General features: G+C 46.0%; 2 protein-coding genes across 10 annotated transcripts; both read left to right on the forward strand.

Moving 5' to 3' along the window:
* The first annotated feature begins 729 nt into the window (after positions 1 to 729).
* On the forward strand, positions 730 to 8,409 carry LOC136199729 (probable serine/threonine-protein kinase drkC). 9 transcript variants are annotated; one of them, XM_065990249.1, is made up of 25 exons: positions 730 to 994; positions 1,051 to 1,320; positions 1,373 to 1,651; positions 1,704 to 2,051; positions 2,117 to 2,625; positions 2,681 to 2,746; positions 2,893 to 2,996; positions 3,048 to 3,347; positions 3,413 to 3,751; positions 3,806 to 3,994; positions 4,050 to 4,329; positions 4,393 to 4,726; positions 4,775 to 5,006; positions 5,069 to 5,618; positions 5,682 to 5,838; positions 5,893 to 5,950; positions 6,000 to 6,160; positions 6,207 to 6,303; positions 6,351 to 6,514; positions 6,671 to 6,816; positions 6,869 to 6,943; positions 6,996 to 7,265; positions 7,329 to 7,610; positions 7,661 to 7,991; positions 8,048 to 8,409. In XM_065990249.1, the coding sequence occupies exons 5-14, from the start codon at positions 2,621 to 2,623 to the stop codon at positions 5,248 to 5,250; spliced, it is 2,031 nt and encodes a 676-aa protein (XP_065846321.1). In that variant the 5' UTR covers positions 730 to 994; positions 1,051 to 1,320; positions 1,373 to 1,651; positions 1,704 to 2,051; positions 2,117 to 2,620; the 3' UTR covers positions 5,251 to 5,618; positions 5,682 to 5,838; positions 5,893 to 5,950; positions 6,000 to 6,160; positions 6,207 to 6,303; positions 6,351 to 6,514; positions 6,671 to 6,816; positions 6,869 to 6,943; positions 6,996 to 7,265; positions 7,329 to 7,610; positions 7,661 to 7,991; positions 8,048 to 8,409. The 9 variants fall into 9 exon arrangements, with proteins under 9 accessions (XP_065846321.1, XP_065846540.1, XP_065846609.1 ...); XM_065990468.1 differs by having other exon boundaries at positions 6,000 to 6,025; positions 6,083 to 6,160; positions 6,671 to 6,943; XM_065990537.1 differs by having other exon boundaries at positions 6,000 to 6,025; positions 6,083 to 6,160; positions 6,233 to 6,303; positions 6,671 to 6,943.
* A 595-nt stretch (positions 8,410 to 9,004) lies between these two features.
* Positions 9,005 to 13,001, forward strand: LOC136186838 (TNF receptor-associated factor 5-like). The gene is made up of 13 exons (XM_065974312.1): positions 9,005 to 9,267; positions 9,330 to 9,384; positions 9,441 to 9,545; positions 9,598 to 9,765; positions 9,819 to 9,893; positions 9,955 to 10,029; positions 10,080 to 10,639; positions 10,693 to 11,056; positions 11,131 to 11,350; positions 12,336 to 12,473; positions 12,525 to 12,729; positions 12,821 to 12,919; positions 12,982 to 13,001. The coding sequence occupies exons 1-8, from the start codon at positions 9,008 to 9,010 to the stop codon at positions 10,709 to 10,711; spliced, it is 1,317 nt and encodes a 438-aa protein (XP_065830384.1). The 5' UTR covers positions 9,005 to 9,007; the 3' UTR covers positions 10,712 to 11,056; positions 11,131 to 11,350; positions 12,336 to 12,473; positions 12,525 to 12,729; positions 12,821 to 12,919; positions 12,982 to 13,001.
* Positions 13,002 to 13,723: the final 722 nt, after the last annotated feature.

Here is a 13,723-nt window from a genome sequence, read left to right on the forward strand (position 1 = left end):
TCTGCACCCAGAGTAAATTAAATTGAGGTCGTCGTTTGCATAAGCCTAATTCCATTACCCTATCTATTTAGCTGATTGGACACGTCGAAGCCCTGCGTGGAGAAAGCAGTAGTACGCTTGCGCGCATTGTGAGCGCCGACAGCTGCCATTGTTCTCCGCCGTACACTCTGACCGCAATACGAAGCGTGAGAAACTTTAATAAAGACGTGATCGGTCATGCGGCAAATGTTGACCTGCAGGTGCAGCAGACCCAGGATTCTGTGAATTCATGCAAGTGGTGCAGTGCCCGCCAGATTAGAGAAAGAACGACTTCATCGTTTCTCCGACTGTCTGGCTGCATGGTAACACCGAGTCTATGAAACGCTTCATCATACAGCTGCTCATCTGTTTGGCTGTCAAGGCGGGTAAGACTGTCGATGTTTAGCTAGAGTAAGACGGTAGCGTCGCGACCTGCACTTTCTTGTTTTCTTTGGCTTATTTAATACAAAAAGTCGTAGGGTGACAAAGGGAGCTATATAGTCTAGTAGAGAAATTGAGTAGGCCTGCTGTAGTCCCCAAGGAAGAGGAAACTGTTTGGCTGGCTATGTGCAGCTGTTGACTTTTCCGTGACGTCTGTATTCTTTGCAGATGCACGCCCCACTAAGATTGCAAACCTTTTGGTTTGCGGTACTGTAGCTGCGAGTGCTCCGCCTACTGCACACTCCTCACGTGATGTTTTGCTTAGGATCTGCTGCGGTGCAGCTACTGTTGAGATCGAGTCGTCTGCCTTTCCCGGGGCAGAGCGCGTCGTTCTCGTGCTCTGGATCCGGTACAATAATTCGCTGGGAAAAAGACAACACAGTACTCAATCTAACCAACGCCCGCTATTCATCCAATCAAAAAATGTCATCTCTTGTAATTCACTCTTTGGTAAAAACAGACACCGGATTGTATCGATGTGTGGCTGTGGTTAGCGGAATAGAAAAAAGCGACACCGTCTATCTCTCTGTGCTGGGTAAAAGGGCTGCCTAAATTTTCCTACGACTGAAGCTAATCGTTGGATGTATTTAGTAAATCCGGAAATCTCGTATAAGCCGCTTACTGTTGCAGTTGAAGGTCATTCTGTCACTCTCGGTTGTCAAACCAGATACTTCACAAAAATATCTTGGACGTTCAATGGAGTAAATATCAGTCATAAACCGGGTTATATTTACAGCCGAGCAAAGATGAATCTCACCATCGACCGAGTGTCTCGGACGCACGCAGGCCAATACGCCTGCACCGCAACGAATTATAACAAAGCTCACACTTCAACGGGCACACCCGTTTTAGTGGTCTATTGTACGTATACAGTAAAACCGGTCATTGATAGAGAGTCGGCCTTTATTTTTAGATGGCCCTGATGCCGTTCTTCGGGGTCCCGTAAACGGGACGGCTATCGAGGGTGAAGACGTCATGATGCACCTCAATGCAACAGGGTTTCCTTCACCGCAAAAAAAGTGGAAGAAAGATGACGTCTTTCTCGAGTTAGGAAGCAGTCGCTATAACCTCAAGCAACATGGACAAACTCTATCAATCTCAAGAGTACAGACGAGCGATAGCGGCAATTACACTTGCGTCGTCAACAATACCGTAGGCGAAACGTTAAAATATTTTCAACTAACTGTAGAAGGTATAGAGAATTCCGGAAATTCTAAATCGTAAAACTAATCACAATTTACAAGGTCCACCATTTCCACCCAGGCTGTTGGAGGCTAACATAACTCTCATGAAAACATTCATCAAAATGTTCGTCAAGTGGACTGTTCCCTTCAATGGGAACAGTCCCATAAAGGGGTATACATTGCATTACCGGCAAAAAGGAGGTGCGTTCTGGTATACGATGCTTGTACGCAGTTCTCAAGTGTCTGCTGACGTACCTATGCCTATCAAGCTAATTTCTTTGAACGACTTTGAGTTTTACGTCACTGCTTTAAATCGTCATGGATCATCTAAAGCTTCAGCCATTTTTCAAGTATCTAAGAAAAACTTTCTCCTCATCGCACCACCAACTTCGACTTCGGAACCAACAGGCAATAATAAAATTAATCATTGATTAGTGTACAAGTCTAGCTAACAACTAGCATCTTATGTATAGAAGAAAGCGGTCTCTCTGAGTCACGCGTCATCGTTATTGCTGTCTCCGGTTTTGCAACTTCTATCCTGACCACTGTTGCTTTTATTGTGCTGGCATATAAACGACAGCGTTTGGCTCTGCCTAATGATGAAGAGGAGCAAAATTCAGTGGTGCAAGTGCTTGAACTTGAAACTATTAGTACCAGATCCGACTCCTTTGCTGAATCGAAACCGAATCTCTCTTCAAAAGAAACTCAAGTATGAAGTGTACTCATCTGTACTGTTGGACAGCTGACAGCCTTGTAGTTCGCGCGCGACGGTGATATCCTTTTTAGGATGCGGAGACGCAATTAGCGATATGTGATGATGTTCGGAGAAAAGGGAGTGTCATACCACAACCGCAGGCTACTGCAATATGCGCAGTCGCAGGGTATACCGGCACGACATGCTGCCCGGGTGCGTCACTCCGACACTTGCTGCGTCTACTAGTACGTAGAAGTAAACCGACGGTCGCTCATCGGAAAGAATGAGGTATCTACAGCCTTTAGTATTACGGCCTTGTCTAATTCCTTTCCACGCGGTAAAGAGCAAGTGGGAGGGACCACACTGTCGGGTGTGTGACGTTTTGCTGCTATCTCCTCATGCACAGCAGGTATACGGTTGCTTACCTGCTTCGATCGGCGAGCGCGGGACTCAGTCCCTCAAAGTTCACACGTTTATTTTAGCAACTTGGCGCTTTCTTCGATCCCCGCATGTCAATCATAACTCTGCATCTAATTGTCCTCTTTTCGTGCGCAGGGGTCTTTCTGGTTCGATTTCTGGTTTGATACAACAATGCAAGGTCTTCAGCTACAGTTACTGCTTGCTGCTACTGCTGCAACTTCGGGTGGTTGCAAGTGTCGGTGAGATTATACGCCGATCGCGCGGCTATATAATTGGCTGGGTATGCGTAGGAGGAGCGCACCGATTCGAAATCCAGACGTTCCGAGCCGTCAACGGTTCCGACGAATTTACCGTCGCTTCGTGCTTGAGTGACGTCGCGTTCGGATATCGGCCCGTTACGTGGCGACTGAATGGTCTTTCTGTGGACTTCGCAACGAACACTCGCTTCTCGTCAAGCTCAAAAGCGGACGCACATTCGACTCGCTTCTTTCTTCAGATCAAGTCGCCGCTGAGCAGCGACAACGGTACGGTCGTCACATGCCAACCCGACGGCTACAAAGAAAGCGACGCGGCTCTTTTCATCGTATACGGTAAGGAGATGCTGACATCATACTTATATACACGATCATGATAACGGCGATTTGCGTCGTATTAGATTCCGCTCCCGTAGTCGAAGCCATTGGAGATGCTGATGTCACAGTGGAGGAAGAGACATTGTTTCAACCTCGAGTTCGAATCTTTTTCTCGGGAGGAAACCTCTACCTGATGTATTACCAGAATGAAATGCAACTTGGTTTGGAAACGAATGTCAATGGTGTTTACGGAACAAAAGATGTGTCATTGTCACCGCTAAAAGTTCTCAAGGGCATGAGCGGCCCTCTATCGGTCCTTGTTTCTTTGGATGGACTGCCCTTTTCTTATCCCATTTTTAATTTGACTGTTATCAGTCGCACTGTTGCAACACCCACAGCAGCATTTACATCGCCGTCATCAGGCAAGTTTAAACAAATGTTGCTAATTAATTAATTAATTAATTAATTAATGACAGATGACGGTGATCCTACTACAAAGTCTATTGGTAATAGTAACAGCAGCAGCAACAGCAGTAGCAGTGCAAAATATACAACTCCGGCAATTACTCGGAGTCCTCCTCCTACATCTACAAGTCCTCCGTCAACAAGTGCGTATGATAATTCTAGTCTTGCGCCTTTCACATCAGAATCTTTGGATAAAAACAGTAATGAGATACGCACATTCATCGCTTTATTGCTTTACATTTTATTTATTTTTAGGCACGTCATTGGCAGTCATTGCTGGCTCCATTTCTGGAGGCGTTTTACTTCTTGTTATCCTCGTAGTGGCGTTGGTCTTAATTTATGCCAAACTAAGAAACAAAAAGTCTGCTAGTATAGATGATCCGCTACGTCGAATCGGTCAGAGTGAAATTGTGTACGACGAAGAACGTGATTTTCTCGGCAGCGGCTGCAGTGGCGAAGTCTATCGCGCAAGACTAAGGAAAAGCAGCGAGGTTGTAGCAATCAAAGTTTTTCTGAAGAGACGAATATTACCACGGTAAGTTTATATGTAATGCTAAACTGATTTTATTTGTACACATGGGCTGTTTTATCTGTGCAGGCAATCGACGCTGTTAGACAAAGAGGCTAGAATTCTATTGAGAATTAAGCCGCATCCTCATATTCTCAGTCTTATTGGCATCAGCGCTTCTCCTAGATTCTACGCATTGGTCATGGAGTACATCGGTGATGGTGACTTGTTTCAAGTCTTAACCTCCACTGATGATCGCAGCATAGAGCTGTGGGACAATCGTCTCGACATTGCCAATCAAATCGCTCTGGGAATGTCTCATCTGCACAAGAACGAACCAACCATCATTCATCTCGACCTCAAGTCAAACAACGTTCTTGTGAACAAGAAAACGCGAGGAGGAAGAACGATATATATATGCAAAGTAGGTCAACGCGGCTAATCAATAGTATTATGTATTTTTCATATATAGATTTGCGATTTTGGTCTTGCAAAAATGACCAACGTTAGCTCTGTGACTCAGTACCGCCAAGAGGGCCAGACTCCTGGAGGCACTGTTACGTACATCGCACCGGAACGATATCAGTTGGTCACGTACGGCACCGAGGATGGCAAAGAAAAGAGAGAAATCGCCAAGAAATCAGACGTCTTCAGTTACGGAATTCTACTATGGGAAATTAAAGAACGAGACCGTCCGTACGAAGGTAGGTATACGTACGTAGGCTGTAGGCATCAGGTTATTGTTTTTACCGGTTTTTTTTATAAGGAATGCCGAACGAAGCAATTCACTTACGCACGAAAGAGGGATGTCCACTCCCAAAGGGAAAAGTCGAGGCTCCGCGAGATTACACATCTCTTCTGAGTAACTGCGTCAGGTTCAATCCTTTAGAGAGGCCCTCGTTTGATGAAATCGTCAGTTTCCTAGGAACTAAACAAACTACTCTCTAAGTTAGGATCAGTTTATATTTCGCTAAATAATTGGGATTGAAAGACCCCTTTGATTTTTTGTGTAAGTCAATTCGGACATATACAGTACGCTGTCTCGTACCGTCTCGTACTACATGTATTTATGTGTGTAGAGGAGAGATATTTATCTGCCATTGTGTCACGTGATATTCGATCCTCATCAACAAAGCACGGAGCCGAGCATAGACGCTTTCTCCTTCTGTCGTGTACACGGCGTCCCGCCAATGTCTAGCCAAACTATTGGGCTGCGGTAAGCCACCGTCGATCGCCTCGCAAGTCAAAGTCGTTGTCTCCGTAGGTTAGAACTCGCAAACCGGCTAAAAGAAGACGCGCGTTGGTCAATGGCGCTGGTAAGGGAGACAGAAACGTCAAGGCTATTGACATTATCGCAGTGGATGAAGTAGACTCACTAGGTTTAGAATTTCACGTCATCAGGACACTGCTGCTCGAAGCATCTAAGCTTTCAAACGTTTTTTTCAAGCGTCTACAAACGTCCATACGCACCAACGTTATCTCTACCACCAAAAGGCAATGTCAAGTCGTGAAGAATATAGGATCTATGCGTGGATGGTCTCTCTGAATCAATCGGTTCTGTCTTGACTACATTGGCTCTCATTTTCTTAGTGAAAAAGCGACAGCGGTCGTCTTTTTATCCGCAGCAGTACCAGGTGTGACAAAAAAGGTATTAGTATTCAACTTATGCGATATGTCAATTAAGTATTTTTGATTAGATATTTGTGAACGGCTTGAAACTCAAGTACACGACATCACTTATCATTTTGGAGATTTTTTCGCCTAGCGCTCAGAAATTTAGACAGCATTCTTTTACGGTTGCAAGGGATTTTTATCAGTAGAAACGGTTTTACGCAAAGAGACGAGGAATCTTATGATAGTAAGTTTAATCTTTTTCAATTTACCTAATTTCATTACTCGTTTAGCTAATTCAATTTGCTCCAAACAATAGTAAGCGCGCCTGCGCACCTGAATCGATTGCCCCGCTGTTCCACTGGTATTTTCTGGACAGTTTTACAGAGCGTGAGAACCTTTTACTTACCAGCTCGTTTTTGACCGAGGTATTGCAGGTTGCAGGAACTGATTTCCGACCTTCAAGGAGCGGGCCCACCGCGTCTAGTAGCGGAAACGGTTTATACTTCCTGTAGCAGTACTACTGTTTCCAGCTGACTGCATGACACTATGGACTACATCCTGCTTCTCATGATCTACGTGGCAGTGCAAAGACTCGGAGGTTTGATTTTAGTTACTGCACAGTAGTATATAGTCACGCAAAGTACACAAAAGAGTCCCCAAAGGGGCTTTTGTACGCAGACGCACATTCACGTCAAAGCAATAGCGTTGCACCGCCTTCTCCCCTATTGTTGCTCACGCGACTATTTACACGTAGGAGCAACGGTGCGGCTAGCTTTGAAATTGAATCCTTTGCCCACGCCTGGTCAAACGGCCACATTTTTATGCTCTGTGACCGGTTCTGGTACTATAATTCGCTGGGAAAAAGACAATACGGTGCTCAATCTAACGAACCCTCGCTACGTATGAACACAAAAACTGTCATCTCTTGACATCCTGTCTTTGGTGAAAACAGATTCCGGAATGTATCAATGTGTCGCTATGGTTAGCGGAATAGAAGAGAGCGACTTCTTCTATCTTGATGTATTAGGTGAAGACCGTCTAGTAGAATCTCTATAAATGAGACTGACTTTGCTTTTTAGTGAACCCGGAAATTTCTTATAAACCGCTCACTGTCGCAACGGAAGGTGAGTCAGTCACTCTCAGTTGTCCATGTCAATACTTCACCAAAATGAGTTGGACGTTTAATGGAGTTAACGTCAGTTATAAACCAGGCTATAGTTTGAACCAAGAGAAGACGAACCTGACAATAAATCGAGTGTCTCGAGTGCACGCTGGGCAATACGTTTGTACTGCTGTCAACCACAATCAACATTATACGGCGACGGGTACACCCTCTCTGGTAGTCTACTGTGCGTGTATAAAGCTGGTCACACCTAAAAGAACGTCTTATTAGTTTGTGGCATTTTTTGCAGATGCTGCCACTGCCGTTCTTCGCGGTCCGGTAAACGGAACCGCTATCGAAGGCGATGATGTGAACTTTTACTGCAATGCATCTGGACTTCCCACGCCACGAATAGAGTGGAAGAAAAATGATATGCTCGTTTCGGAGTTGGGAAGCAGTCGGTATGAAATCAGGTTAGACGGAAAAGTTCTATCGATCTCGAGCGCCCAGACGAGCGATACGAGCAACTACACTTGCTCTGTCGACAATAGCGTAGGTGGAACATCTAAGTTTCTGCGATTAACCGTAGAAGGTATAGAGAACACTTGAAATCTGAAATGAAACTAAGACAAGTTTATCAAGGACCCCCATTCCCGCCGAAGCTCTTGACGGCTAACATAACTATCAATGCCAATTCTATTAGAATGTACGTCAATTGGACTGTTTCCTTCAGTGGGAATAGTGCCATAAAGGGGTATACATTGCATTATCGACAAAAAGGAGACGCCTTTTGGCATATGATGCTGGTACACAGCTCCCAAGTCTCTGCCACTGTGCCAATACCTATCAACTTATCTGACTTGAGAGATTTTGAGTTCTACGTTACAGCTGCCAATCGCCACGGATCGTCTGAAGAATCGGCCGAATAGTTTTATTGTCGTAGCAACACCAAGTTCGTCGTCAGAACCAACAGGCAATAAAAACTATTGATTATGGAAACGAATACTAACTATCAGTCATATGTTTTAGAAACAGAAAATGGAGTTTTCTCAGATTCGGACATTGTCATTGTCGTTGCCGTTTCTGGTTTTACAGTTTGTATCTTGACTACAGCTGCTCTAATTATGTTGGTTTACAGCGTTGGGCTCTTTATCATCCACGTGATCCAAATGGACCGGTACAAATTCTTCGGGTCAGATCTTCCTTATCAGAGTCTTCGACTGCAAGCGAAACCCAAGTATGACTCTGGTATTGAAAGTTTGTATGGTTTGTGTCATTGACTCAGAGGTACTGCGGTTGGTTTAGTTACGTCTGCCAATAACTGTAGTCCGAAACCTAGGTAATAGTTTCAGGATACTACTACAGTAGTAGAAAATAAAATAGATTTAGAGTGCGGGATATACCCCACACGAAGGTGGGTCCGGTGAGGGAAATTGTCGTCGGCGTCGAGAAAAGATGAGGTATTACTAGTAGAAGGCCCTTTTTTCACGCCGTGAGAGAGGAAATGGGAGGGGCCCCATGAGTTTATGTGAAGCGTCGGTTGGTCTGGTGGGTCTACTATCGACGTGATAACCCTCAAAATGTACAAGAGTACCTCTGCGAGTACACGCTGAACCGATAGAGCCTCGAAGAAAGAAGCATCTTTCGATATGCGGTTCGCGCGGTTCTGTTTGACCTCATGCGCCATCCACGTGCGCACATACCATACATACATTAGACCATTCTTGAAGAGCTCTTTGTTCCAGCCTTTCCGATTCGAAAGAACCCCGAAAGTGCAAAGTCGTCTGTTTTCTGCTTACTAGTGCAACTTCAAGTCGCTAGGCTGGCTGAATGTCTTGTTGCAACACAATTCAAATATTTTCATGATTAGTCTGATTTCTTGTCGACTCTACAGTGTAGGCCTACCTCGTGTGCCACCGGCCCCTGTGCCAGAGATCTCTGCCTGTGCCACCTCGTTTACAGTATCTGTGCACATGCGCATCGCAGAGCATGGCCTGCAGCAGGCTTTCAGACGCAACGACGAAGATCTATGCTCAGCACGAGCCAGAAGATCTATTCGCGAGGAGTTTCTCGTGCGATGACGGAGAGTCTGTGTACCCGGAACCGATCGACGGCTACGACGAAGCGCTATTCGTGCAACGTCCGGATCCGGACTACAAGTGTTCGGTCTGCTCGGGAGTGGCGAGAAGTCCTATGCAGGCGCCGTGTGGTCATCTTTTCTGTGCGACCTGCTTCGAACGCTTGCCGAAGTGAGAGCGTACACTGCTGTATAGAGGTGTGATGACGTCACTTCGTGTAAACGTAAACACAGACGTCACGGTTCGTTCGTGTGTCCGAGAGATGGGCTGAAGCACCCTGAGGACTACGTAAAATCATCGGAATTAGCTTTAAAGACTAAAACTAATTATTTTGTGTTGTACAGGCGTTTCCGGATCAGAGAACGAATAGGAAGGTGCTCCAGTTGAAGGTGAAGTGTCTCGAACACGCCGCCGGATGCAAGCAGGAGATAGAGCTTCGTTATTTGCAGGTAATTAAATAGAACGCATCATACTTTTTGCTTCTCTATTATCTGTCTCAAGGACCACGTGGCAAAGGAGTGTACTTTTGCCAAGGTTCGATGTCCTGAGAAGTGCGGCGTGATCATGCCTCAAGCGCAGATAAAGAACCACGTGAAGAACATGTGCATCAATCGTAAGTTCACGTGCAGCTATTGCAGAAAATCGATGACATTCTGGCATTACAAAAACGTGAGTGTATATATCTTAGAGAGAAAATACACATGTACTCATAAAGTCCTTAGGGCCACAAGGATTTGTTTTGTGACAAGATTGTCGTCGCTTGTCCGAAATGCAAGCAAGAGATGCTTCGTGAGAAAGTGAGAGTAGACCAAGGCAATGCCATAGTAATAATGCTAATAATTGAATTCTGTATTTTAGTTTAGGGTGCACTTATCAGACTGCCCAAGAGTGGAAATCAAGTGCGAATACGCCCACTTCGGCTGTTCGTTTACAGTAAAAATTAAATAAAATCAAAAATGAAAATGAATCTCACCTATTTCCAGACTCCAAGAGAATCGATGTCTCGGCATCTCGCCACCCAAATGCAGGAGCACGCCGACCTCATGCTCGCTTATCACAAAGACGTCAAAGAGAAAGTCTTCTCCATGGAAACCTATCTGAAGGCGAAAGCGTTGTCACTCGGCACGTTCGTGTGGACCATACAGAATTGGTCGCGCATCGACGCTCGCGAGACCGTGACTCTGACCAGTCCCAAGTTCCAGCTCGCCGATGCCGTCTACCTTCAAATGCGACTGAGAGCTAGAGGCGACTGGGCGGGCAATCGATTTGCCATTATAACCGCCAAGCTCTTCGGCGCTCGCGTGGCGGCCTTCGATTTCATGATATCGCTCTGCGACAACGTTCACAGCGAGAAGGCCGGACGCGTGACGACGAGTGATTGGCCGGACGCGTATCTGGCGTGCTACACGCGCTCGCGCGATTGGGATCCCGATGGACCTATGGGAGCGATTTTCGGGGAGATGTTGTACGCCGACGAGATTCACTTCGAAGAGTTTCCGGCTCGCGACGACGACGTGATGCAAGTGAAGTTGAAGTGCAGCGGGTAGGGATGAGTCATGCGTATATTGGGGTCTTTTCTAATCGTCTCTCGATCAGTGTTTTTAGGATCCATTGAGAATCTTTTTCGAGGTGACCTGTCGTTCTAATGACGCCGGTGTTCTGTACGTGTAACGGTGTTGGTTTCAAAGTTGACATTGGGTATATCTGTGTTTGCTAATCATTTAATATTCTGTGCTGAATAGACATGAAGCGATTATTTAAAAGGACGAGATTGCGGTACAAAGATGATAGGAGCCGGATTTTTCTGTAGTGTACTACTCTCCCTTCTTCTCTTACACGGCGAATTTTGAATTTGAGCCGGAGGCGGAGAGAAAGGTGACCTACAGTCTGGACATCAAAATTATTGACGACGACGAAGTGTCGACGAGCAGTTTTGCGAGCGGAGAATTCACTCCCAACGGTACGCTATTTTTCTTTTTCTTTTTTCTTGGGCCTCTCCTCCTATCTATTGCCGCTTCTCTCTTTTGTTCTCAGGCTGCGTCTGCATTTTTAGCAATACGACGAATCTTCCAATACGCGACGCGTGCTCTTGAAGGCCACGTCATACACAGCGTCGGCCGAACGGCGACGATTGGTCGGCTGCCCTTTCGCGGCCTTCCCATCACTCTCATTCAAGCGGTCGATCGCGATATATATGCCAGAATTAAGCAGATCAGCAGGACATCGCCCAAGAAGGAGAAGAACTGGCGAAACGGTGAGAGTAAGAGTTAGAGAGGCAAATTGCTTCTTCTATACACGCAGTACCGCTCCGCTTTTCACCCCGGCCAGACAATTTGACTTGAAGTCGGTGTTCAGTCAAATTATCTACGCCCGTGTAGCGTTTGTTCATCTAAGTGTAGCGCACGTTTTGCTGCCCGTTATAGAGGCGCCATATATCACCTAGATTTTGCTGACCGAGCGCATTGCCGTTTCTTCGTATCCGTTCGCTTTTCGCGTCCGAATAGCGACTGAATGTCTTTAGAATAGATCCCCAATTTACTTCGCGGCTGATTTTTCGCCTCTACTTGCTCGTATAGACCATTTTGTCATGCGTCTTACAACTGACGTCATGTGTAGCGTGACAGGGCGTGTCTTGCGTACGTGGAACGCGTTTTATTTTCGTTTTTTCGCGTTTCTACATTGATTTGCGACAAAATTCATTCGCGGTTGTGGTCAGAAACGTATTTGCGGCTGATTGAGAGTGGTTTTAGTTCAATCAGCGCACTTTTTGTGGTGAACAGCTGCAGTGGAAGTGACCCAGGCAGGGTTGTTATATATATACCCAGCGTTTCCATATACCTATCAGTAGCAGGAGCATGAGCTCTTGGCTAGGATAGAAGGGAGTTGGAAACTCTCCCCAAGGGTTTGACCATCATGGCCCGGTGGTCGGTCATTCTCCTCACCCGACAAGGGCTCCGGCCTTCCTAGTCCAATAGCTCCGCTGCGCCTGTGAGATACCTCTGATACCGGATAAACCTCCATAGCACCGTCTTCCGTGTGGTTTGTATCAAGTGTCGTAACCTTTTTTAAATTTTTAAAAATTTGCTACGTGAAAGAGACGCGTTTTTTGACCCTTTTAACGGTCAAACGACGCGTTTCTTCAAAGGGGGCCTCACTTCAAATTTTGTGCATTTTTCATTGCATTGATCTCTTGTCTGATTTCTAGGAGCTAGTAATTTCCTTATTGCATCTTTTCCTAGGCTCCAGTGTGGTCTATCTATTTCAAAGCCAGATAGCCGAGAAGAGCATCAAAGCCAAAGAGGCGTTGGGATCACTCATATCTTGCATCAAGCACAGAGAATCATTAGCGTTACGAAACGCGTCGAAGCGGAACTGAGGCGAGTAGAACGAAATTCAGAACCATTGATTTTATTATTCTCTGCGCTCAGATTGGCCATGTACGTAATGGACAACGATCCTTATCCTGTGGATCAAATTATGGGTCCTCTGTTGCGACATCAATGCTGCTGGCGAGATCCCGACGAGACGAACGTCGTAAAAATGCAAGTTTGGATCGAGGGAGGATATCGATGCGTCGAAGTCACTCTTCTATCTCCCCAAGGCAAAAAAACTCTATTATTAATTAAAGCCCAGGTCAGAAAGTTACTCTTGATAACGGACTTTGGTTGACCTACCGGTTTGTTGGGAAAGAGGTGTATTGCAATATTGTTCTTTCTATCTATAGTGTGGGAGTATTGCGCGCGCGCACACAGAGGAGCTCTTAACTCTTTGCCATACGTTTGCAGTCATAGAGATTGCCGCCCAAGGCTTCACAACGCAGCGCGTGAGATTTTCGCACGTAATATTAATAAGCTTGCAGATTTTATGCTGGCTTCTTTTTTGCAGGCGTCAAATCATCTCCCTTTTCCGGTTTCAATCTGCTTCAGGTCTTCTGCACGTCGGTTACATGAAATCCTGCGTTGTTCAACTTCTCTTGTACTTCACCATTGAGACAGGTGAGAGTCCGCGGCACTAGTTGCACATTCAACGTACGTGTTTTTGAAACAATGGATGAAACTAAAAGGTTCTTTCGCTTTCTCGATCGTGCAAAACAGTAGGGGAGAGGGAATGGGCGGGTCATAAGTTTCCCCGGCTAACGCTGTCTGGGCTCAAACCCGCGGGGAAAAAGAGTAGTAGTCGTCACGTGACGAATCCCTAAAGTCTCCAAGGGTGGCCAACGGGCATCGCGTCTGTTGAGAAGAGTGTGTTGTTTTTTGCATTAATTAATTAACCAATCGCCTCATAGCTTGTTTGACGTCCTAAGCGCTACTAGCGGCTTTGCGGCGCGTCCCGCATCGCATCTGTTTACCTGGGCGCTTAGCTCCTACGCTTTTGCTCACGCGATTCATTTAGGCTCTTCTACGGTTGAGGTACGGTTGGCTTCGAGTGCTCGTCTTCTTCCCGGTCAGAAGGCCGAGTTTTCGTGCTCTGTGACTGCTCCCGCGTCGAGTTCTTTCCGAATCACTCGCTGGGAGAAAGGCGGCACGGCGCTTAACCTGAACGACTCCCGCTACACATCGAATCCGACATTGGAGTCCTTTAGCATCCATCAAGTGACGAAAACGGACACGGGATTGTACTACTGCGT

This window comes from Oscarella lobularis, chromosome 1 (genome assembly GCF_947507565.1).
Source record: "Oscarella lobularis chromosome 1, ooOscLobu1.1, whole genome shotgun sequence".
Lineage (NCBI taxonomy): Eukaryota > Metazoa > Porifera > Homoscleromorpha > Homosclerophorida > Oscarellidae > Oscarella > Oscarella lobularis.